Raw genomic sequence first — 26,591 nt, forward strand, 5'->3', positions numbered from 1 at the left:
AACACATTAAAGGATCATGCACCATGATCAAGTGGGATTTATCCCAGGGATGCAGGGATTCTTCAATATATGCAAATCAATTAATGTGATACACCATATTAACAAATTGAAAAAGAAATACCATATGATCATCTCAATAGATGCAGAAAAATCTTTTGACAAAATTCAACACCCATTTATGATAAAAACTCTCCAGAAAGTGGACATAGAGGGAACCTACCTCAACATAATAAAGGCCATATACGACAAACCCACGGCAAACATCCTTCTGAATGGTGAAAAACTGAAAGCATTTCCCCTAAGGTCAGGAACAAGACAAGGATGTCCACTCTCACCACTGTTATTCAACATAGTTTTGGAAGTCCAAGCCACGGCAATCAGAGAAGAAAAAGAAATAAAAGGAATACAGATTCGAAAAGAAGAAATAAAACTGTCACTGTTTGCAGATGACATGATACTATACATAGAGAATCCTAAAGATGCTACCAGAAAACTACTAGAGCTAATCAATGAATTTGGTAAAGTTGCAGGATACAAAATTAATGCACAGAAATCTCTTGCATTCCTATATACTAATGATGAAAAATCAGAAAGAGAAATTAAGGAAACACTCCCATTTACCATTGCAACAAAAAGAATAAAATACCTAGGAATAAACGTACCTAGAGAGACAAAAGACCTGTATGCAGAAAACTATAAGACACTGATGAAAGAAATTAAAGATGATACCAACAGTTGGAGAGATATACCATGTTCTTGGATTGGAAGAATCGATATTGTGAAAATGACCATACTACCCAAAGCAATCTACAGATTCAATGCAATCCCTATCAAATTACCACTGGCAGTTTTTACAGAGCCAGAACAAAAAATCTTAAAATTTGTATGGAGACACAAAAGACCCTGAATAGCCAAAGCAGTCTTGAGGGAAAAAAGCAGAGCTGGAGGAATCAGACTCCCTGACTTCATACTGTACTACAAAGCTACAGTAATCAAGACAATATGGTACTGGCACAAAAACAGAAACATAGATCAATGGAACAAGATAGAAAGCCCAGAGATAAACCCATGCACCTACGGTCAACTAATCTATGACAAAGGAGGCAAGGATATACAATGGAGAAAAGACAGTCTCTTCAATAACTGGTGCTGGGAAAACTGGACAGCTACATGTAAAAGAATGAAATTAGAACACTCCCTAGCACCATACACAAAAATAAACTCAAAATGGATTAGAGACCTAAATGTAAGACTGGACAGTATAAAACTCTTCGAGGAAAACATAGGAAGAACACTCTTTGGCATAAATCACAGCAAGATATTTTTGCATCTACCTCCTAGAGTAATGGAAATAAAAACAAAAATAAACAAATGGGACCTAATGAAACTTAAAAGCTTTTGCACAGCAAAGGAAACCACAAACAAGACAAAAAGACAGCCCTCAGAATGGGAGAAAATATTTGCAAACGAATCAACAGACAAAGGATTAATCTCCAAAATATATAAACAGCTCATGCAGCTCAATATTAAAAAAGCAAACAACCCAATCCAAAAATGGGCAGAAGACCTAAATAGACATTTCTCCAAAGAAGACATACAGATGGCAAAGAAGCACATGAAAAGCTGCTCAACATCACTAATTATTAGAGAAATGCAAATCAAAACTACAATGAGGTATCACATCACACCAGTTAGAATGGGAATCATCGGAAAATCTACAAACAGCAAATGCTGGAGAGGGTGTGGAGAAAAGGGACTGTTGGTGGGAATGTAAATTGATACAGCCACTATGGAGAACTGTATGGAGGTTCCTTAAAAAACTAAAAATAGAATTACCATATGACCCAGCAATCCCACTACTGGGTATATACCCTGGGAATTATGGAAAACCATAATTCAAAAGAGTCATGTACCATAATGTTCATTGCAGCACTATTTACAATAGCCAGGTTATGGAAGCAACCTAAATGCCCATCAACAGACGAATGGATAAAGAAGATGTGGTACATATATACAATGGAATATTACTCAGCCATAAGAAGGAACGAAATTGAGTCATTTGTTGAGACGTGGATGGATCTAGAGACTGTTATACAGAGTGAAGTAAACCAGAAGGAGAAAAACAAATATCGTATATTATCGCATATATGTGGAACTTAGAAAAATGGTACAGATGAACCAGTTTGAAAGGCAGAAGTTGAGACACAGATGTAGAGAACAAATGTATGGACACCAAGGGGGGAAAGCGGCGGGGGGGGTGGAGGTGGTGGTGTGATGAATTGGGATATTGGGATTGACATGTATACACTGATGTGTATAAAATGGATAACTAATAAGAAACTGCTGTATAAAAAAAAAATAAAATTCAAAAATTCAAAAAAAAAGTCTGTATGCTGACACTTGCTGCTTATATATTGAGATAGTCAATTCACTTCTTTAAGTAATGATTTCTTTGTGTGTAAAATAAGAATTGTATCTACTCTATCATAAAGAATTTTTGTGAGAATCCAAAAAAAAACCCTGTAAATTTACGTTATTAAATTATTATATTTTTGATTAAAAAAATTTTATCCTCTGGACAATAATCAAAGCCTGGACAATAATCAAAGTAGAAATATTGGCTTTTAGTTTACTGAAAATATGGCAGTTTTAGTTTAGGGACTTGTGTGCAAAATTGGAGCTAAGAAAAGGTCCTTCTCCATTTCTGGTCTTCTTCCTGAGTGTCCTTTAAGGTCTTCATTTATTTGTAATAATAGGATCAAGAGGAAAACTCAAGATATTGTGCAGTCCTGAATTGATGCTGAGTTCAGCATAATTATTTTATAATTATTCAGAAGGCATCTGTAGATATGATTTCTTCGTAGAACAATGGTGATGATGCCTCTTCTATGGGGACCTACTAACTCACAAGCGAAAGGGACAAATGAGGTCCTCATACAAATAAAAATTATTCTTCTTTTCTTTCTTTTTTAAAAAAATTTTCCAAAAGATGTAAGATTTAGCTGACCTAATTTTAAAAGACAGATGTAGAGGGAGAGGGGAAGATATGGCAAAAGGGATAGAGGTAGAAAACCCCAGTAAGGGGAGAAACTTGATTTCTTAATATTTCCCTTCCATGCCTTTCTGCCTGCTAGTTCTACAAAAGGTGAGCAGTTAGGAGGAGTTAGAATCTGACAGGGGTACTAGGCAGAGGCTTGAGTAAGTCTGCACAGAGGCTCAGCTAAGAAGGAAAGCTGTCCTTGTACCTTAATATTTGTTGATGAGCTTCATCGTGGTCTCTTCTGTGCCTTCAAAACTGTCAATCAGCCTGTTAATGGCCACTCATAATTTGAATTATGCCAAAATCTCAAATTCAGAGACTTTCCTTCAAATGAGATGAGTGGCCCACCATGAAATGAGACCCTGAAGACTTCCTTATCTGACAGCCTGGCTGTTGGTGGTTCCTATGAAAATTATAGTAAGTCAGCATGTCTGCAGGGTTGTGAAGCTGTATTAGAAATTGTCGACCTTCCCACAAGATACCATTTCTCAGCTGAGATGGAAATAACTCATTTCCTAAGCTGTGGAGGTTTTTCCTGTTACGTAGCCTCAGTTAACTTTAGACCATTATTGCCAACAATTTTAGAGAAGTACATGTTTATTCTTTCAAATAAAAAAGGGAAGCGATCCTGTTTGCATTCATATTGTTGAGAAAAGTCAAAATGGTTTCTACACACATAGAGGGAAAGGAAACCATATACTTTATAAAAGGAGTAGAGGGAAGAGAGAGTTTTTAAGCGTTTTATAGTGAACTTTAGCAGCCTGACCTTTAAATGTTTCCTTTCTGTAACATCAGTATCACTAGCATTGAAGTGCTAAGATTAAGAGGCAGGGCCGTGAAAAGCCAATTAGCTTCTTCTGTTGTGATAGCTATTTGGTTATGAAACATTTTCTAACCTAGAGAGCTCTGGCCTGATGTATAATTTTCAGGGTGTCTCAGACCTTGAACGTGTTAAGCTTTCTTCTTTGAAGGTTTTCTGTGTCTTTATTGAGTGCTTTTCAACCCGTAATAAATAAGCAAGCTGTTGATGAATTTCTGAAGGAGCAGAGAGGGTGAGCATGGTGGCTGAAGACTGTGGGCTATATTAGAATGTGTTACTTGTCACTGGATATACCTGAGACAGAGGCTGTGGAGTGTCTCCTTACCAGGCCTTTTCAGATAAAGACAAGAATTAATTGACTCAATTTGTGGCCCCTTTCCACATACCCTGTTCCCTAACTTGCTAAGTTACCATTTTCAGGGAACACCCGCAGTGTCCTTGCAGTGTTGAGGACAGAGCTCTGGGTATGATTCTTAATTCTTCTTTTCTCCCTCACTCCCTTCACCCCACCCATATTCAATCAGTTACCAGGTATTTCCTTTCCATATTACCTTATAGAGTTCTTTCCCTTTCTCCTTCTACCATCCTAGTCCAAATCACCATGATTTTTTTCCTTAAGTGAATATGACAGCATCCTATTCTTGTCTTATCTACCCCAAATAATCTCCTTAATAAAGAGAAAAGAAAAACGGTTAATTCTACACACTTCAAAATGGAGCTAGTATAACAGAGTAGATAAGGATATAGGCTCTGTAGCCAGAATGTCTGGATTTGAATTATGACTCCATTACTTTGGCATATGCAGTTATATAAAGTTGGGTAAATATCTAAGCCTCTGTATATACGAAAGAAAAAAAAATAAAACTTTCCTGATTGAGGTGTTGTGAGGATGAAAAGACATAAACATTTAGCATAGAGCTTGGTACATAGCAAACACTCAAAAATGACTACAGTAGTCATACAATGCAAAACTGAGAATTCCAACTCTCCTATTTAAAAACCTCAATGTTTCTTCTAGGATAAAGCCCACATCCCTTGGGCTTGCTCAGTAAGTCCCAGCTCCGCTGTCCAGCCCTGCTCTCACTGCCCCCGAGAGGGTTGTGTCCATTCTGAACCCCTTCCCCCGCCCCCACCAGTCCATGCTCTGTCTTGTCTCATCCTCATGCCATCCTGTGCCGTTTACCTGGACGCCCTCACACCCCAAGTCTGGCACTTTCCCTTCTGCTCCCTGAACATCAACCACTCCCCCTCTTTTTGTGGCTGACTCCCACTCACCCTGCAGTGAGTGGGAGTCATCCTTGATCGCTTACTCCAGAAGGCTGTCTCTGATACTCCAGGACTCCCGAGGGACCTTTGAATGTCGTCTTCATAGCATTTGACATGTTGTTATGTAACTCCGTGTTCACTTGTCTGTACACTTAGCCGGACTACAATATCTCTTCTGAGGGCAGAGTTTGGGTCATATTATTTTTTTTTAAGAATACCCAGTTCTTGGCAGTTTCATTCAATTAACCAGGCTTCCCTGGTGGTGCAGTGGTTAAGAATCTGCCCATCAGTGCAGGGGACACAGGTTCTATCCCTGGTCCGGGAAGATCCCACATGCCTTGGAGCAACTAAGCCCGTGCGCCACAACTACTGAGCCTGGGCTCTAGAGCCCACGAGCTACAATTACTGAGCCCACATGCTGCAACTACTGAAGCCCGCGTGCCTAGAGCCTGTGCTCCATAACAAGAGAGGCCACCACAATGGGAAGCTCGAGCACCACAATGAAGAGTAGGCCCCGCTTAACGCAACTAAAGAAAGCCTGCGTGCAGCAACGAAGACCTAATGCAGCCAAAAATAAATAAATAAAAATTTAAAAAAGGAAAAACAACCTACTGTCAAGCACTGGTTGACCGCATTAAATGAATAAATAAGTACCCAATTGAGGGGGGCGATGTTTTATGACGTTTTATGAAACTTCATAAAAGGCAACTCATTAATATCTGTTAAGAGAAAAAATGCTATTTAGACCTGTTGTGTGTCCTTGATTTTGGTAACTATCATGTGTGGATATATTTAATATTTAAAAAACCCTAGAGTTATTTAATTCTGGTTTTTAAAATCCTAATCCTAAATTCTAAAAAATCCTAAAGTTCTCTCTTATAAATCAACTAGGTGATTTAGCAAAGTTACATAATCTTTGGTCAAACGTAAGGTAGGGTTATGAACTGAAATAATGAGGTGTATCTGTCTTTGTGCATCGGGTCTGAACACCGAAGGTTTTAAGCTGCTGCGGATGCTACAAAGGACTATCAGCTTGTCAAAACACCAACAACATCCCTAGGCGGAAAGAAACTCTCTGTTCACCAGTCTTCGGTGAATTCAAGTTTTCTCTTTCTTAACAAAGTGAGATAAGAGTTTGCTTATTAGGTATTCCATAAAGAAAATGATAGGATTTGGAGAGGTATTTTGAAGATCAATTAGGCCATTCTTGTTTACATTAACTCTTTCTGTTGCAAGTGACAGATTGCTTAAGCAAAGGGTGGAGTTACTGGTTCATTTGATATAATTGGCTCATGTCATTTGCGAGTAGTCTGATGCTCAGCCTTTGTTTTCTAAATACTACCATTTACCATATAAATTGAAACGGAACTGTTTGGAGAAATGGCTGATTACAGAACTTGGGCAGAGAAAATATGATGTAGGCCTGGGACAGCTTGATGTAAGAAAACAGACTAATGGAGTCATCAAAAGGTCACAGAAGAGACCCCCAGTGGCCAAATTTGGGACAATATGAACATCAAAAAGAATAATGATGGCAATTAATTATTACACAAACAAAGATTAAAAAAGGAGGGTGGAGGGCAGGGGAAGCTTGTCTTTAGGTGAGAATACCAGCTAATAAATGTGGAAGGAATGATAGAATTTTGCAGTCCCAAATGGAATAATCAAAGCAAGGGTTATCAGTGGATGCTAAGTCTATGGTGAAAAATTATTGGGAAATAGGACAGCCACATGGTAACAAATTATCACCCCCAGGCTTTATTAATGTAAAGGGGAACATGTACCTTTACAATAGAGAGATGTGACAATAACCATCTTAACCAAGTAATCAAGCCTAGCATCAGTAATAATGGGTTACCCTAAATTTTTTATCTTCTGATATGATGGACTATGAAGTTCACAGTATAAAATATTTTTTCCAAAATTGTTTAACTTGTATCTTGACTTAGCTTTGGTTCATAGGAAATATAAGTGATGGGGAAATAAGTTTAATGATACCATGAGGAAATAATCTGACAAATGCCGAATGCGGGACATTCTATAAGATACCTAGGTCTGGACTCTTCCAAAAGACAGTGTCATTAAAAAAAAAAAAAAAAAGGCAGCAGGATTTTTAGATTAAAAGATACTGCAAAATTAAGCAACCAAATATAATGGGTAAAACTGAATTGATCCCTAGATTGGGTGTGGATGGGTGGGATAGTGTAAAAAAGACATGGGGTAGGTAACTGATGAAATTTGGACATGGAATGGATATGAAATAATATGGAATTGTTGTTTATCTTCTCGGGGTGGTAATGGTGTTGTAGGTATTTAGGAAAATATCCTCATTCCTAGGAGATGCATGTTGAGTTATTTAGGAGTGAAGTGCCATGGTGTCTGAACTTACTTTCACATATGAATTTTTATAAATATATAGAGATATGGTTGGCACACAGAAACCCATATGGCAGTATGTTACAGTTGTTGTGTAAATGGAGTGTTCATTGTACTATTCTTTCTACTTTTCTTTTGGTTTGAAATTTTAGAAAATAAACTGGAAAAAGAGAAAGTTCAACGTAAGGAAAACAAAGCAAAAGTCTGATGGTAGGTGGGCAGACAGGTTGACAGGTCCAGCTCTGTCCAGGGCTTCTGTGATGGCATTAGGGCCCACTCCCTCAACTCTGTTCCTGTACTAGCACAGAGCCATTAAGGGAAGTGTGATCCTAGTGTTATTAGCCAATTTTGGGAAAGCTATGAAAATTTCCAACTGTGATTAATAGAGAAGCTTGTCTTACTCATTTTTAGCATTTCCAGTGTCAGGAACATTGTAGGCATTCAAAACCTGTTGACTGAAAAAATACATAAATAAAGGGGTGACCAAACTTGATGATTGCCTGGAAATGCGAGAGCATACCAGTGATGTTCTTCAAATCCAGTAAATATTTGTGGAATTAAATAGAATTGAATTAGTTAAGGGGCGAATAAGGTTAAGATTGGTTCTAGAAGTGAAGGAAAGTTCTGTTTTTAAATCATCTCTTGTATGCATACAGTAATGACAACATTTCTTTCTTTTTTTTTACTTTCAGTAATGATACTTTTTTGAGTTAATGATCAAAACACTTGAATGGAGGTCTACTGTAGTTTTTCCTATACAGGGGAAAATTTGAGTTTGGTGTGAAATCTTCAGAGGGTAGCATGTGCAATTATGCTTTGTTCCTTGGTGAGCTATGAGTTGGGCACTTAATTATGTAAAAAATATTGCAAGAGAGATGTTGCATAATCCCCAAGAGAGTAATTATTGTCTATCTTGGCAGAATGCAAGGCTTTTAATCTGTAAATAAGCAATTCTATGTGAAAGAGCTACATGTAGAGTGGTTCTGTGTTGTAAAGGTCTCTTATGAATTTTTTAAAATGAACGCAGTAACTGTATGTGCAGTTTGGCTGCTGCCTTTGTACTTCAAAGGGTTTATGATGCTTCCCCTGTGGTTTTAACCCCTCCTGAAATGCTTAAGCCTCAAGAAGGATTCCTGTAAAGGGTAAAACTATGTCTGGGTTAAGGCCATGAAAAATCTGAATTTTTCCAAAGTAGAAGTAAAATGTGCTTTCTGCAAATTAAAAAACAAACCAAGATGGAAAACAGAACAACAAAATAAAATATTGACAGTGCTTTAAAAAAAAAAAAAAGGCAAAGATGCAATAATTAGCTAATAGATCTCTCACTTATTGGAGGTTAATAATTTTATTTTTACATGTGCCATTGCAACTACTATTTCCAAAATTCACTTTCAGGATATGTGTGTACTATGTGTAGGTGGATCTGCATTTTAGATACTGAAAGTAAATTCTGTTGGTTGTCTAAGTTGTGATAGCGTCTGCCTTCCCCCTTGTCCCTGTTAGTATCGATGAGCTGAGCATGTTCTTCAAGGTCAGTTTCTCTGCTTGAGCATCAGACCCTTCTCCTTTGCCCACTCAAGGACTTCCTTTGGGCGACTGTCCCTCTCCCTTGCGTGACCATCTTTCCCCTCTATCAAGTTATTCCTGTCAAAATAGAAACATGTTGTAACAGCTTCCATTGTTAAAAAGCCCTTCCTTGACCTCTTTCTCTCTGACTACCTCCTCAATCCTCTGTTCCCCTTTGCAGCAAAACTCCTAAGAATCTATATTCTATCTTTACTTTCTCTCTTCCCATTGTCTCTTGAAGCTGCTCTGCTCAGCCTTTCCCCACCCCCATCCTCCACATGGAACCTGCTTTTGTCAAGGTGCACCCATAACCTTCACACAGCCAGATTCCCAGGACAGCACCTGGTCAAAATCTTATTTGAGTAGCAGCAGCAGCAGCTGACACAGCTTATCACCCCTTCTTCCTAGAAACACCTTCTTTACCTGGCTTCAGGAAAAACATGTTCACCTGGTTGTTCTCCTTCCTTACTGGTTCCTCTTTCTCTGCCCCTTTGTGGGCCCCTCCTTTTTTCCTGATCTAAGATGACCTGGCCCCAGGTCCCCTCATCCCCTCTTCTTTCTCCCAAAGTCATCTCAGATAACATCATGGTTAAAAATGTTTTGTATACTCTAAAGACTCTCAGATTTAAGTCTGGAGTACACACCTGTGTCCTGAACTCCAGACTTGTATATCCAGCTGTCTGCTGCCCTGTGTCCCATTGGATGACTAATAGGCATCTCAAATTTAAGAGTCAAAATTGAACACCTGGACTTCCCATGGCTGTCTCTCACCCAGATTATTGTAATAGCTTCCTGTCTGGTATTACTGTCTCTAGTCTTGCTCCAGCCCCTTTTGATCTATATTCAAAAAATAAAACAAAACAACAACAACAACAAAAAGAAGCTCTGAAGAAAGAGCAGTAGGAACTGTTGCAGTCCAGAAGGAGATGGAACTGTAGCTGGGCTGGGAGTTAGAATAGAAAAGGGAAAAGAGAGAGGCTTATTGGCTAGAGGAATGACAAAGTTCAAGCATAGAGGCAGGAATGAACACGGAGTAACGAGCACCAACAAGGAGAACAGCCTGACTGCAATGGTGGGGCACGTTATAGAGGGCCTTAAAAGCTCAGCTAAAAGTTTGTACTTGCTATGTCTGTGCATATTTTGTATATGTGAGAGGGACCTGTTTACAAACCTGCACTTGAAACTCTAGGACTGTGCTGTCCAGTATGACAGCAACTAGCCACGTATGGCTATGGAACACTTGAAATGGGGCTAGTCTGAATTGAGATATGCTGTTAAGTGTAAAATGTATACTAGATTTCAAAGATTTAGCACTAAAACTAATTTCATTTAAATGTTTTATGTTGATCATTTGTTGAAATAGTAGTATTTTTAATATAGAGTTAAGTATTATTAGAAAAAAATAAGCTGCAAGGATATCTTGTACAGCACACAGAATACAGCCAGTATTTTTTAACTTTAAATGGAGTATAATCTATAAAAATTTTGAATCACTATGTTGTACACCTGAAACTTTATTGAGGTATAGTTTTAAATCAACTATACCTCAATAAAATTTTTTTTAAAGAAAGAAAAACAAAACTTTTAAAATATCAGACTCTGTCCCCAGGCCTCCGATGACTTCCCATCTCATTTAGAGTAAAAGCCTGTCCAACAGGGTCCTTCATCATCTGACCTCATTGCCTTTCCAGCTCACTTCCTGCCTTGCTCCTTGTCATCCACTCTGCTCTACCCACATTGGCCCCTTCCTCAGACGTAACCTCAGAAGCTTCTGCCTCAGGTCCTTGGCATGGGTTGCTACTTTAGTCTGAATACTCTGTCCTGTAATTCTGCATGGTTGGTTCTTTACCACTTTCAAATCTCTTCTGCTTATCTGTCCCCTTCTCACTGACACCTTCTCTAACCATCTCGCTGAAGCTCCCCACACCTCACCCAGCACTCCTGATCCCTCCTCCTGGCTTTATTTTTCTCTATTGCACTTATCACCATATGAAAATAAAAATATTTACTTTTTTGTTTTTGTTGCTGAGTTTGTTCTTGTCTGTCTCCTCTTATTAGGATGTAAGTATCCTGAGGGCAGACTTCTGTCTGCCTTGTTCACAGCTGTGTCACTGGTGCCTGGGAGAGAGTGGGTAATCATTTAAGTACTGATGAAGGAGTAATTGAAAACAACCTGAAAAGTGGATGGATTCTTCGTTGGCATTTCCCCAGCATTCTGGGCGTGACAGAGGATAGGTAGCATTCAGAATGATTCACTATATACTAATAGCTGTTTCCCATTCCTCAGTTTCTCTGTTTGAAGAACATAAGGACATTCCTCACGGCCTGTTGCGAGACGTTTGGAATGAGAAAGAGTGAACTCTTTGAGGCGTTTGACCTGTTTGATGTCCGTGACTTTGGAAAGGTAATTACATTTTATTTTTTATGTATTTTTAAACTCAAGAACATTTTATCAAATAACTGTTGTTTCTTATCTTGAAGTAGGACATGTGACTGAAGTGGTATCTGCATTATGTAGTTAAATTTTACATGTAGGTGGCTTAGCCAAAAAAATAATAGCAACAACTGTCCAAATGAGATTAGAATTACTATTTTTTTTAATTAAAGCAGTATAAGGGGAATTTTTTTATCCAGAGGTAACTTTTCCTGTTGGTTATCTCGGAGGGCAGGACTACTATTTCCCATCTTTTAGATAGTTCGTTGGGCTGTCGTGACTGAGGACCAGTATTCTTTCCCTCCAGTCTTCTCCAAACCTGAAAGTCCTCTAATTTTTGGAAGTTGAGAATGTTCTGTTGCCTGTTTTGGCATTTGGGTAGGTGACTTGCAGAACACAGGAAATCGCTGAAATGTTTGAGATTGTTGAGTAACTCCTATTGCTTGGATTTCAGCAGATATATGTTAGATTGTTAGATTTCAATGATATTTGTCACATGTAAATTGGTTTTAATGTTTGCTCTTATTACTTATATGTACACCAAGCACTTGTGTATAATAGGTGACTTCCTTTCAAAAGAATCAAAAGTAAAAGGTTAGAAATCAAGCTTTTAAAAGTTACATTCATTTATTTTGAAGTGATTGGGCATAAAGTTAAACTTCTTGTGTCTGAGAAGCCATAAAAGAGTCAGGCAGTTAGGTAACCCCTGATGTCATAATTGCATTATGAAAATAAGCAGGGAAAAACCTAAAAGATCTTGAGAAGTTTGCTCTTACTCTGATAATTCAGGTGCTAGTATCTCATCAAAAGGCTGTTTGAGAGTGACACTTCATTTGATATTTAAGATGTAATAGTTTTTATTATACATGTTTATTGGAGTATAATTGCTTCACAATGCTGTGTTAGCTTCTGTTATATAACAAAGTAAATCAGCCATATGCATACGTATATCCCCATATCCCCTCCCTCTTGAGCCTCTCTCCCACCCACCCTATCCCACCCCTCTAAGTGTAATATTTTTATTATAAAAAGCAAGCAATGGATTAGTTTGCTTGGCAATGGGAATAAATAGCACAAACTTGAAACAGAAATGTAAAAAATTTGATGCTGACATGCAGCAAGTATGGGGAAGCCAACCTGCCCAGGGAGAAAGAAGGCGTGGGTTCGCTCTTGGTCACTTTGTGATCTGGACTTCAGCAGTCTTCTCCATCATCAGACCACCTGCCCGCTTAGAAGTCTGTACAAAAGGAAATGGGTATAAGGATATGGTTTTTAGGATTCCTCTTTCTCTGGCCAGCTGTGATTTAGTTGTCTTGAGGTCCAAAAAAGTGATGGAGGATAACATATGGTGATAGTTACAAGGAACTGAAAGCCAAGCCTCCTTGTAAAGAAGTGGTGGCACATTTGTCTATGGCCATGAAGTGAAGCCGTGAAGACAAAGAGCAATCAGAGAGAATCCCAGGTGAAGTGGACAGTCCTCTAAGCTGTTGGCCCAGAAAAAATGCCTTAATAGCTTGTAAAGATATCTTTTGCTGTTCTTTGACCATTCCTCCTAGTTTTTAAAAAAAATCTTCTTTGATTTTCCTTTATTTCCTCCGTCTCTTTTGGGGAAGTGAAAAAATGAAAGAAAAGTCCTTACTTTTTAAAGCTTTTCAAAAAGTTCTTCATTTTTTTTTGTTCGAATTTGCACAAAATGGTGTTGACAAAGACTGTGAAGTCATAAAAATTGTTTAGAAATGCATGGCTTTGTTTTAGTGGAATAATATTGCATGCTAGCTTCCTACAGTGGAAGCTTTGTAGGAGAGTTGAGGTTATAGAAAGTTGAATATAAAGGAATTAACCGTATGCTTCTCATGGGTAATCATAGTTCTGGCTTCTTAAAATATTTTGGCAGTGGTAAGTCTGAAACAGAATTAAACCTGGGGTTGCGGATAGAACTTAATCCTATATTTATCACTTTAAAATTGCATACATTTTTGCTACTGCCAAGATTGGTGCAGCTATCTCTTCCGAACTGTATTTGACCTAAATGAACAACTGAAAATTAAAGAAGTTAAGGGGCTGTTTCATAATTTACCAGTATTATCGCTACTAAACATAATCTCTAAGCCAAACCACCAATGCCACCACTTACTGAACCCTTTTGATGTAGCAGATATCTTTTCAATCTTCAAATATATTTTTTAATCCTTATAACAACCCTACGAGGTGTACGTACCAGTATTATTTTCCTCCTTGTACAGATAAGCAAACCTGTGTCTGAAATCCACATATCTAGTAGAGATTGGAGCAGTGGATTGACCCCAGATTTGACTGGTTCTCCACTGCTGCACAACAGAGCAAACATTCCCATAGCCAGTACACTGGACCAGCATGGGCCTAAGTGCTTTGCAAGTATTGACTCAATTCTCGTATCAGTCCCACCATGTAGGTTCTAGTATTGTCCCCATTTACAAATCCTAGATTGTAAGTGATGGATCTTGGACAATTCATGCAGTTTAATATTTTTTTTTTGCGGTATGCGGGCCTCTCACTGTTGTGGCCTCTCCTGTTGCAGAGCACAGGCTCCGGACGCGTGAGCTCAGTGGCCATGGCTCACGGGCCTAGCCGCTCCGCGGCATGTGGGATCTTCCCGGACCGGGGCACGAACCCGTGTCCCCTGCATCGGCAGGCGGACTCTCAACCACTGCGCCACCAGGGGAGCCCCAGTTTAACATTTTTAAGTTAAAAAAAAATGAATAGGTTGCTAATTTAGAGACTAAGTAATTTCTGGGATTGTGAATATCAATTTTAGCAGGATGTAGACAGGTTAGTTTGTTTCTCTCTGTTCCTTGAGGCATAATTAAATCTTTTCAATTAATTTAAAATGAAAAATATCTGTCTGCTCCCTGTCTGCCTTAATTCATACAAATAGTAAATCTAGGATCCATGTATACTTGGCACCATTTCACCTAGGAATATATTAATTGCAATAACAGTATCTAATTTTTTTTTAGCATTTTGAAGCTTGGAGAGTGTTTCAGATCACTGACCTCATTTGATTCTCATAATAGTCTTGTGAAGGAAGGAAGCAAGTGTTCCCAGTTTTCAGATGAGGAAACTGGGAGGTGGGGAGGTTAAATGGTGACTTCAAGTTCTCCTTGCTTGGGGACGGAGCAGGATCTGGCGCTCAGGGCTTCTGACTTCCCAGCCCTCTGCTTTTCTTGTCCGCTGCCTATGTTTTGGACCTCACTCCTGTGTGGATGCTTGCTCAGGGAAAAGGATGAACTCCCAGGAGAAACACCAAAGGAACATATGAAATTAAAAAGCACAAGTGATCTGTCACTTGGAATCTAATTATACTTTATCTTTAGAAAGAGAGGAAAGATTTAGGATACTGCATGAGTTATATTTAGGATACTGCGTGCGTTAACATGAATGAATGATAATTTTCCTTTTCACTAATGAGATAATGAAGAGCACACATTTTGGGTGCTCTAGAAGGGCTTATGATAATTTTGCCTTTCAGTGTTCACTTTAATTTCTAGTATTGAGCTCTTTACCCACTGAAAATAGGGTATTGATTTTAATTCAAACTCATATGGCAACAAAAATTAGAAGAGTTCTGAACACTTTGTGTACTTTGGTTAAAGATCACGCAAGGATGGAGAATGAGTTTAGTAACTTGAACTCATTCAGGAGTCAGCAGAGAGAGGCCTTGAGGTTAAGTCTGACTCTCAGGATTGTTAAATACAGTTGGCCCTTGAACAATGGGGGTTTGAGCTGTGTGGGTCCACTTATAGCAGATATTTTTTCAATAAATACTACACGATCCGTGGTTGGTTGAATCTGCAGATGCAGAACTGTGGATACTGAGGAACCTTATATATGGAGGGCCGACTAAATTATACATGGATTTTTGACTGTGGGGAGGATCTGTGCCCCCAACACCTTCCCGCCCTCTGTTGTTGAAGGGTCAACTATGCTGAATAAGGTTCCCGCTAGAGGTGGAGTCCTGGCCTCAGCCTGCTGAGTCTTCTCCCTGCTCTGAGGTGGGAGGAGCTTAGGTGCCCTTTTAAGAGCCTTTACCGCCTCTCTCTGCCTTTGGGTTTATGTTTTTGTGTGATTCTGAAAAATCATTAGTTTCTGAAAAATCATTACTTTCTTACTTTTCAAAAAGATGGATCCTTTTCTGGCTTTCTAGTAACAACAAGAACAAAAAGTAAAATCTTATTAGTTGACCTCTCTGCTTGAGAAATGTAATTAAAAAAAAATCCTTTCCCCCCAGGAATGTTAGAAATTATTAATTACTTTTTACGTTGCAACAAGATCTGTAAATTTGCTCACTTTCATTCTGCATATAAAGGATTTTCCGTTCCTCTGTTCAGATTGTCATTTTCTGATTAACACTTGTGTTGTTTGGAAACATTTCCTGCTGAGCTGTCTGTTGGCACACTTACAGTGCAGAAACACATGGGATTTTTCTTTAATGAGAACATTTCTAGTGAGTAACAGAAACCAGGCTGCTGCTGCTGTGCAGATGAGTGATGAAGTCAGTTCCTTCCCCTGGCAGCTCTAGGTGGATATAAGGGCCTACTTCCCGCTACCCACAGATGTCACGTCTGTTGTTTCAAGTGTTGTAAAGCACCTGACAAGTGTAAGGTGATATGTTTTCTTGAATCAAAGAGAATCACAACTGGCTGAAGGTAGCTCCAGCTGGTATTAGTAGCGGTAGGGTAGTTTCTACGTGTTCAGGTTCAGGACAAGCACTGTCTAAAGGAATTCAGAGCATTGGCTTAGGTGTGGCTCAAGGATTCAGGTAAGAACATTAATTGAGAAGAGGTGGTGTCGTGTTTTGGCTAAGAACATGGTTTCTGAGTTGGATTGCAGTTTGCACTCCTTGTGGCATGTGATCTTGCGCAAGCTACTTAATCTCTTTGAGCTTCAGTTTCCTCATCTATAAATTGAGGTTAGGTGAGAAATGAAATGATGTATGTAAAGTGCTCAAAAAGAGTATCCAGGTCCAAAGTGTGTAGTACTCGGTAAATATTAGCTGTTCTCGCTCTTATTGCTACTATTATTACAACTATAATTACTGGTGTTAATGGGCTTCAGGTTCAGTGGTAAACATAGGAGTTGAATTTTGAATTGAATGCAAGAACTAATGATATTGGAGAAGCAAGCTTGGGAAATAAACTTTGTTTTTTCTACTTTGCTACAGCGTTAATCTATTTTATCCTGCATAGCTGTCTTTCTCCCTCCTTCTGTGACATTGGATCTCCTTTGAGAAAGCACCCTTTTCCCTTTTCCCTTTGCCAATCATGTAGTTTGGGTGTTTTTTTTTTTTCTTTTTCTTTTTTGCAGTACGCGGGCCTCTCACTGTTGTGGCCTCTTCCACTGCGGAGCACAGGCTCCGGACACGCAGGCTCAGTGGCCATGGCTCACGGGCCCAGCCACTTCGCGGCATGTGGGATCCTCCCGGACCGGGGCACGAACCTGTGTCCCCTGCATCGGCAGGCGGACTCTCAACCACTGTGCCACCAGGGAAGCCCAGTTTGGGTGGTTTAATCAATTATAATATCCCATCCCCTTGGCCATAGTGATGAGTTCGGGGATGGGGCAGGTCACTCAGTTAGGACCTGTATGATGGTTTAAGACATTGGCAGGGGCAGTTTTGTTTTTGCTCTCCACCTGCCATGGAACTGTGTGGATACGAGGTTTGGAGGGGCTACGGCCATCTGGGAACCACATGTAGTTTCAAAACAGACCCAGTTCAGTGAGAGCAGAGCTGAGGAGGATCCTAGTGGTATCATGTGAGGCTGGACTCATGCTGTGTCCAAAGCCAAATACATGTATCTGTGGATTTTTCTGTGACATGAGCCAAGACAGTCTTCCTTTTCTTCTTCCTCAGGCCAGTTTTCCTTAGTTTTTCCAACCAGCAGTGAGAGAAATCTAAGTGATTCACCTGGTTTTGTCCATCACATGATTTCAGTTGTGTAGATAGGTTAACCTTTCTTCTGTTACCAGTGTGCCACACAACTTGGAGAGCATTCTGCAGTGTCTTCATCTTCTGTCATATACAGAAGAGGGGATACGCAGAGTCATAGAACATCTCTGTTTTGCGGCATGTAAATAATTACATAGAAGGACCATCGAGCTTCGTGGTAAATGCTTTCTCTTCCTTACCTTTGACCCAAGGAGTATCATAGATACTCTTCAGATTTGGAAGAGGCTCTGAGTCATCAGGCATCCTTCCCATGTTTGTCTGTGCCCTACAGGGTCAAGAAAATGGGCATGCATGCCTCTGCAGATGAGAACTGACTTCTTCCTGAGGCCCCCAGCTGAGTATATATATTTGGACCCTACAGAATGATTTGAAGATTACCTTAAAACTTCAGGGTAAAAAGACTTAAAGAGGCTGCTAAATCCTTCACCTGGAAATGAATAGGGCTTCATTTCTTCTTCATGCCTTATCATGTCTTATGAGAGTATTTGCTCAGGATGTGTCCTATAAGTTTGTGTGTTTCCACTTTTTCACCCTTCCCAGCCTGAATTTTACACCTCAGGGTATATGTAGAAAGAAGGGTATAAGGACCTCTTCCTGCCCAGTGTGTACTAATACCCCAGGCCAGCTCCTCAGCACTTATACCTGGATGACTGGGTAATCTCCATATCCTCATTGACCGCTTCCAGTCCTATGTGTGTGTTGGGAAGTGCACCCTCCAAAGTGCATTTCATTGCATCCCGACACAGTGAAACTAGATACTTGAAAACCTGCAATGATTTCCTACTACCTGTATATCTCTTGGCAATCTACCTGGCTTTCCTGGTTACAAGAAAACCCTCCCAACCAAAGGCTCCTGAGCTTTTCTTGGGCATGGGTGGCCTCAGGGACCTCACCGTGGCATGGTTTGAAAGATCCTTATTGGCTACTGTATGCACGTTGATCAACAATTAGAAACATTTTTTCTCATATCCCTGTGTACCCAGCATGAATCATTTGGTATTTAAATATAATCTCTCTTTTTATAATTATTTTTTTGATCTCCTACTCTTATTAGAAGTTTGACATTTCTCTCTGAAAGTATTTCCCATCCTAAATTATTCAGGAGTCCCTGGGGATTTTGTGGTCATTTGAGCCCTAATCAGTCTTGCTTCGAAGCACCATGAGAAGCTCGACCTCCAGTCGATGGCCCACTAGCCTGGTGCTAGTGAAGACGGGCCCTGCTTGGTGCCTTTGACAGCTCTGATGCTGGTGTGCTCCGTTTAGCCCCACACTGCCCAAGCCTGCTTCCCGCCTTCCCCACAGCATTTTAGCCTCAGCATTGAGCCTGGCCAGGCCAGATTTCTCTAGCTGTGCAGTGAATTCTGTCTAGGAGCTCCTGATATCCTTTCCTGCCAGTGATCTAGGGTCAGGGCCTCCTTAGCCCCCACAGGGGTACCAACTTTCATTCTCAGAGCAGCATTCGGGATCTCTGGTCTTTCCTCCAAGGCGGCCCTGGACTTGCCCTGCAAATCAGCCACCTTTCAGCCTCCAGCAGACAGCCTAGCAGCGGTACTGTGAAGAGTCAACCTCTGTCCACCCACAAAGGCCTCCTTTACTTTCCCCTCCTGAGCAGTAGGTGGCTTGCCTATATTTACATAACTAAGGGAGAGCTCTCCAGGGATTCCTTCCTGAACAAAGAAAGCTTGTTCCAGGGCCTCATTTGTGTCTATTTAAGCTGAGACCGAGGAAACAGCTTCTAGCCTTCCCTAATGTGTATGTCTAGTTGGCTGTTAAGACAATTTCTGTGTCATTAGCAGTATTCTTCTCCTTTGCTTTTGGACAGAGCTGACTTTTTAAGCAATCTCTACATCTATTTCACTCTCTTTGACAGTATATTTCACATGGGTCCTTAATACTAGGCAGATTTCCCCATTCTTACCACGTTAAGAAGCTGAGCCATCCCAGGCTCATTCTTTACACCTTAGTGATTATTCAGGCTCATTTTTTGGTCTTCTTTCTAGCTGCTTTTGAAACAGTTCAAAAAAAACGTCACTGTTCTCTAACTTTAATACAGTTGAAAACTTCTAGAACAGCATTTCCCAAGCAACCCCATTGTCCTGAGAAATGTTAATAGTCCGGGGAAAATATTCTTGTTCAAATAAGTTTGGTAAACACTGCATGTTACATCCTCCCTCTACATATGGTTTATAGCATGGTGAAGGCACTGAAAAGTCCTGAAGTGAGGAAAACAGTTAAACTTTTAATTAATCTAGGATTTCTCAAATGTGTATGTGAGTAGCAATTTAGGTATCACATGATCACATCAAACTTACTGTGTATAAAACTGGACTACTTTTTTTTTTTCCTCTTCAAACCCATTTCTGTTTGGGTAAAGCTATTCCTTTGTTCACTCTACCGGAAAGTAAACAGTTAAGTCCCCCATCACAAGGGTTATTGAAATAGTCTCCCAAATCTGGCTTCAGGTTTGAATCACTCCAAACTCATTTTCGGAGTAATATTGCAAAAACGCAAAGCTGATCATGTTGCTCAGATGTTTAAAACTTGATAGTGGATCTCTGTTGCTTCTAACAGAATAAAATCCAAACCCTTTTTCAAGCCACACAAGGTTATTCATGATCAGGCTCCTTGTCTTGCTTTCCTAGCTCCATTACCCTCCTTGTTTCAGTCCCACCAAATTATCTAAGTTGTCGTCATTCTCCAGATTAATATTTATTAATACTGTTTTCTTTGCCTGTCTGCCTCTTCCTCTCCATATCCCTCACCCCCTCATCTCCAGTGACTTAAAGATCACATACACACACACCACTTTATCCAGAGCTTGTGCTTTAGTTGGTTCTTGGATGTACTGAACCCTCCTGGGCTGACTGTGCTGACTTGTTCCTGCCCATTCCCTTCGTTCTAGCTGGACCTTCTTCCTCCTTCCCTGTCCTACAGATGTGTGGCCTTGGCACATTAAACAGGCTCTCTTCCTCCGCTCCTGAGACTTTGAGGTCAAGTAAACCTGGGTTTCACCTTCCCCGCCCATAGCTCCCTACGTGGGAGGGAGGTTGCTCAGCTTCTCGAAGCCTCCATGTTTTGATCTGTACGATGGCCCCAATGATGATCCCTACCTCACAGGATTGTAGTGAAGAGTGTGAATCACATTCTGTGGTAAAGCAGTTGCCACAGTGTCTGGCAGAGGCTCAGTCAGTGGCAACTTCTCCTGAGCAATTCACCCATCATTTCCTTCATTCTGCAAATGGTTGCATGCTTCCTCTGCTGGTCATGTGCCTAAGACAGGAGGGAAGGGGGCAGGGCACAACCACTAAAAGAATGCCACAGTCACTGAGGACACAACAAAAACTGGTTAGAACCTACTCAGCCCAAGATGGCGGAGGATGGAGCCTCATTATACACTCATTGTAATACATTAGCTACGTGACACACCCGCAGGTGCCAAGATATTTCCAAGGCTGCCCATAAAAGGCCAAAAACTGGGTGGTAGCCCAATTCCTTGAAATCCCCGCCCCTTCCCCAAAATAGTTGGAATAATCCTCCCACTCATTAGCCTGTGAAATTACCCAGCCCATAAAAATCGCCACACCTCAGGGCCCTCGCCTCCTGAGACAGACCGCATTCTGCCTATGGAATGTGTATCTCTGCTTTCACTTTACTATGGCTCACTCATGATTTCTTTCCTGTGCGAAGCCAAGGACCCTCACTTGGTGCCTGTCCCAGGGGTTCACCTGAGACCTGGGACATGATCATCTTCTCATGCCCCGTTTTCCTGCAACCTCTTTACAAAGGGTATTAATAAATCTACTTCTTGCCTATCACTTTGTCTCTCGCCTGATTCCTCCTGTGCCGAGGCACAAAGAACCTGAGCTTCATTAAGTCCTGAGACAAGCTGTGTGGTTTTGAAACAGGAGGGAAGGGGGCAGGGCACAACCTTTAAAAGAATGACATAGTCATAGGACATGACAAAAACTGGTTGGAACCACCTAGGTCCAAGATGGCAGAAGATTCGATTTCCAGTGGACCTTGAGCCTCCTTATATGCTCATTGTAATACATTAGCATCTAAATGACACACCCACCAGTGCCATGACATATCTGAAGCCAACCAAAAGGCAAAAAAGTGGGCGGCGACCCAATTCCTGGAAATCTCCGCCCCTTCCCCAAATAGTTGGAATAATCCTTCCACTCATTAGCTTATGAAATTACCCAGCCCATAAAAACTAACCACACCATATTTTGGGGCCTCTCACCTTCTGAGATGGCCCACACTCTGTCTGTGGAGTGTGTTTCTCCCAAGGCCGTTCTCGCCTTTTGAGACGGACCACATTCTGTCTATGGAATGTGTATCTCTCTAAATAAATTCCACTTCTTACCTATCACTTTGTCTGTCACTGAATTCTTTGAGATGTAAAGAACCTGAACTTCATTAAATCCTGAGACCAGGTGTGTGATCTCAATTAAAAGACCGTGGGTTCAAGTCCCACGGTCTGGGTTCTGGCTGGGTTCCAGTCCTGGCATATGGGTACAAGTCCCATCTGAGTTGTGTGGTTTCAGTTTCAGTTGGAAGATTGTGGGGTTGAGTCCCAAATGAGGCGCACCTGGGTTTGAGTCCTGTCCTAAGTCAGAGACTGAGGGTTCGAGTCCCATCTGAAGGAGTATGGTTTCATGGGCAGTGCTGCTTAACCACTGTGGACAGGTAGTCCCCTTCCCTCAAGATGCTGTTTGAGTTCAGGAAACAAAACAAGTAAAACATAAATAAATAAGATAATTACACCCAGTGATAAGTGCCATTAAGGAAATAAACAGTAAAATGATGAACCACTGGAGGAAGTTGTTACCGAACGAAACTTCGGTCTGCTCACCTGCCTGCAATAAACCCAATCTACTGACACCTGGTTGTGGTGAAGGAAAGTGCAGTGTTTATCGCAGGGCACCAAGGGAGGAGTCCAGGCAGCTAGTCCTCAAAACACCGGGAACTCCTTGGTGGGTTTCAGGAAAGCATTTTTAAAGGCAAGGTGAGGGAGGGGAGTCCCAGGGTTTGTGCACAATTCTCTGACTGGTTGATGGTAAGGTAACAGGGCCATGTGAGAGGGGTTGACATTATCACTCATTAGGCCCCGGTAGGCTTGGGGGCTACATGCTCATGGTCATCAGGTAGTTAATGTCTTCCATTTGGTGGGGTTTTTGCATCTGTAAAGTTACTCAGGAAATGTGCATCAGTTACTATTATATTATCTAAGTACTTCCGAGAGGGGCTAAAGCAGAGGATATGGGGGAAGGGTCTGTCCTGGGAAGGCCCCATAGAGTCCTGCTTGGTTACAAAAGCCACGTTAGGGTGGAACGAAGAACCTCTTTGAAGTACTGGAGACCCACTGGGAGAAGGATACCAGTACTACTGCCTATTTATTCACACTGAGTTTTACATAACTTGTAAAGCACATTTTAACTAGATTCTGGTCCCACCTCTTCCAGCAGAACCCTTTGGGATGGTCCTTTAACTTGACGTTTTGTCAAATCTAAAATCCCTCCTAATTCTAAAATGCCACTTATTGGTAAATGAATATGTACACATAGTATTTCATAAAGTAATGTTTTGCTTTGATAGTTCTTAGTTGTGTAATCCTCTCTGAAAACACCTAAGCTTAGGATTTTTTTTTTTTTTTTTTTGCTAAGGTCTACTTTATTTTCAATAATATTGACATTCCTTTAAAATTTTGAGAGTTATGAAGACTTAACTGTACATATGATTTGGAGGGATAAAGACGTTATAAAGAGATAAAAGCATGATAAAAAAATATTGCTTTGATTTTGCATCCTCTCTTTGTATTGTTATAAGAATGTTATTTCCAGAAATGGAAATCTAGTTTGAGAATTGAAACTCACCTTGTCTTTGCTGTCTCCAGGGTTCCTCCTGAAACTAAGACTGAATCTTCGGGGTAGGTTTTTTTTTTTTTTAAGTTCTCTCTATTAGATTCCTAATATACATGTAAATATGCACACAGATATGGGTTAATAGATATACCAAGATAAAGTATATGTATCTACAAACATGTTGTCTGTAGTAACTTATTTAATGAACCTTATGCTTATAACTGTATTCATAAACATAATTCATGATTTTTAATTTGCACATATTGTCTTAAGTACTGTATAGCTAGACATTGCAATTTCTATCACATGATGACATACCTGAGCCTCATTATACCTTTAGTTAATGTTGTTTATATGTAATTTAAGCTTTTTTTTTCTTTTTTAATTCAAACAGAAAGTCACAAAAATTATAATCATCCTCATAATTTAAGCTTTTTTGAAGAGGCTTTTAAACCAAAGTAACAAGGTAAAGGAATAAGACTGTGTGTACGAACCAGCATGTATTTGGCATGCTTTTAATCCTTTTTTTTTTTTTTTGGCGGTACGCGGGCCTCTCACTGTTGTGGCCTCTCCCGTTGTGGAGCACAGGCTCCGGATGCGCAGGCTCAGCGGCCATGGCTCACGGGCCCAGCCGCTCCGTGACATGTGGGATCTTCCCGGACCGGGGCACGAACCCGTGTCCCCTGCATCGGCAGGCGGACTCTCAACCACTGCACCACCAGGGAAGCCCTTTTAATCCTTTTTAAGGAATGCCCCCACACTGCAGATTACATAAGTAATTAAATTATTACAATATGACATGCTAAATGCAGTAATTGACAAAAGATGGTGTGGAGGAAGTCACGGAAAGGGATCAGCTCATCCTCAGTGTGGTTAAGGAAGGTGCCTTAGAGTTTATCCTCATGCTTCATCTAGGCAAAAAAAATAGGGGGCACTGCTGCTGACTCTTATTTATTAGGCACTTACCAGTGCCATGTCCTTTTATTACCATTGTACTCTATCCTCACAGGAACCCTATGATGTTGGTATTTATCTCCATTTTATGGCCAAAGAAACAGGCTCAGAAATATAAGAAAAAAATCATAGCTTGTAGGTGATGGAGCATGGATCTGAGTCAATGTCTAACTTCAGAGGCCACAGTCTTAATGATTTTACTGCACTGCTTCCAAGCAGAAGTGGGGAAGCATCTTCTAGATTGAGGGGCCGTTAAGTAGGAAGATATAGAAGGGGGAATCCATCTGGAATGTTTGGGATTCTGCAGAGAGTCATCCTAGCGTGAGTTAAGATGCAACTGGGGTGAGCTGCATCTCGAGGTCCCACAGAGATTGGGGCCATGGTGGGAGGGCTCTTGAGTCTTGAAGGGTGTGCATTGATTCTGATGAAGGGCGAGTGAGTGGTTTTAGCAGAGGGACAAGAGATGACCCACTGTGCCCTTGAGCCAAGTATTCCATCAGTTGACGGGGGAGGCTGTACTGGATGGTTGTAATGGCAGCGGTTGGAAGAGCAGATGTGAGACCCAAGCAGTGTGGTTGAAAAGTATGCAGACCTTTACTAGAGCGACAGCAAGATGGGCCAGAGTTTGAGAGCTTTGTGGTGTTTAGGAAGTGATGTGACCCATGAACGGGTAAGGATAGGGAAGAGAGAACATTGACTCCTGAGCTGCTCCTGGATGACTGGAGGGGAAGTAGAGTTCACTGCAAGGGGGAAATAATGGAGCAGGTGCAGGTGTAACTTACTGTATATGTGTGGGTTTAATGCAAAAGAATTGTAATGGCATTTCTAACTAACTTTCTGTAGATATATTTTGCAACCCAGTAGGTATTTTGTCTGTCTTATTTTTCAAAGGTCTTTTTTTTTTTTTTTTTACTATACTTGACCATTCTAAATTTTCCCTGTATTTCACTTTTGATGTTTTTTTGCACTTGCTGATTATCTAGGGGAGGCTTAGTCTCTGGTAGAACACTTAAAAACCTTTTTTTTGGGTTTCATGATTTCTTTTAGAAATTGAACATTTTTTTTTTTTCGTAATAGCGAGCTTTCTAGGAAGCGTCTGCATTTCCAAGGCTGTGGCAAATACACGCTGATTAGCATTCACATTCTTATTCCTAGCTTAGCTGTTGAGCCATATCCCATCTCAGCTGTGTTCTGGGATCCTTAACCCTGTCACATTGGCTTAAAGGTCGGGTACAGTTTTTCCAAGTTACATATGGAGCTCATTGAGTCTAATTTGCTTTCAAACAAATTGTTATTGTGAGTATGACAGTTGAGAATTCCACAAGGAGAATTGGTTAACCCCAGTGCGTGATATCATAATAGCCAATTTACTTGTCTGTACAAGCAGCAGTGATGCAAAACCCTTGGCCTTTAGTCCTCAACTATTGAGCCTGTGTATTTCTTCTCAACAGGATCCTCTAGAAAAGGGGGATGTCACTTTCCATCTTTACTTCTCGCTGTTTTTTTTAATGGCTTATGCACATCTGTAGGAAGAAAGGAGTGCTGGCATTTGCTTTCCCTGCCCAGGGAGCGGAGCGTGTGGGTGGAGCAGGATGAATGCTCTCGTCTGCACAGGGTTAGCGGAGGAAGTGCGCCTCAGGAGCATGACGGGCCCCAGAAAACAATAGGGAACAGTGCCTGGCAGTCACTGCAGCTGTGTGGAGTCCGGCCACACAAGCTTCCTCTGGATAGTTTAGTATCTGAGTCACTTGTTTTCCACCTAAAGCACCTGTGTCTTTGGAGGACTGCATTGGAGAACTATTAATGGATTAGGGGCCTTTCTCTGGTTTGCCTCAGTGCCCGTTCTTGTGCCCTCTGTGTGTGAAAAGTCCTGCTGAATCAACATAGTGTTTGAGGACTCATAGTGTCGGGACAAGCCAGTGCGTAGAGCAGTCAGAAATCATCAGGTTAGAATGAATGAATGGCGTTTAAATCTTCTGGAGTATTCCCCCTGGAACTGTGTGCATGTGTGCACACAGTTTCATACTAAATGTGCTTCGTGACCCTAGGAAGGCTTTATCTTGCTACTTTCTTCTTACATTTCTATGTAAAGGGTATAGGATCATGCTTGCTGCTTCTGAGTGGGCAGGTACCTTGTAGGTAATTTCTACTCTTGAAGTTGTCTTTTTAAAGTAGCTGCCTACTCATAATTCATCTTAGACAATGATCACCTTAGAATGGTGGTATTATGGTATGGGAGGATATAGTGCGCCATTTTTATTGGTTTGTCTAGGTCAAGTTTT

General features: G+C 40.7%; 1 protein-coding gene across 2 annotated transcripts in view; it reads left to right on the forward strand.

Annotated features, from left to right (window-relative positions):
* The window catches only part of VAV3 (vav guanine nucleotide exchange factor 3), a 398,245-nt gene that overhangs the window by 72,599 nt on the left and 299,055 nt on the right, over positions 1-26,591 (forward strand). For both annotated transcript variants that reach the window (XM_029227383.1, XM_029227384.1), the window contains exon 2: positions 11,356-11,472. In XM_029227383.1, the coding sequence (XP_029083216.1) occupies positions 11,356-11,472 (117 nt within the window). The remainder of the gene's footprint in view (positions 1-11,355; positions 11,473-26,591) is intronic.

Source organism: Monodon monoceros, unplaced genomic scaffold (assembly GCF_005190385.1).
Source record: "Monodon monoceros isolate NGI ecotype Baffin Bay Population unplaced genomic scaffold, NGI_Narwhal_1 Super_Scaffold_18, whole genome shotgun sequence".
Lineage (NCBI taxonomy): Eukaryota > Metazoa > Chordata > Mammalia > Artiodactyla > Monodontidae > Monodon > Monodon monoceros.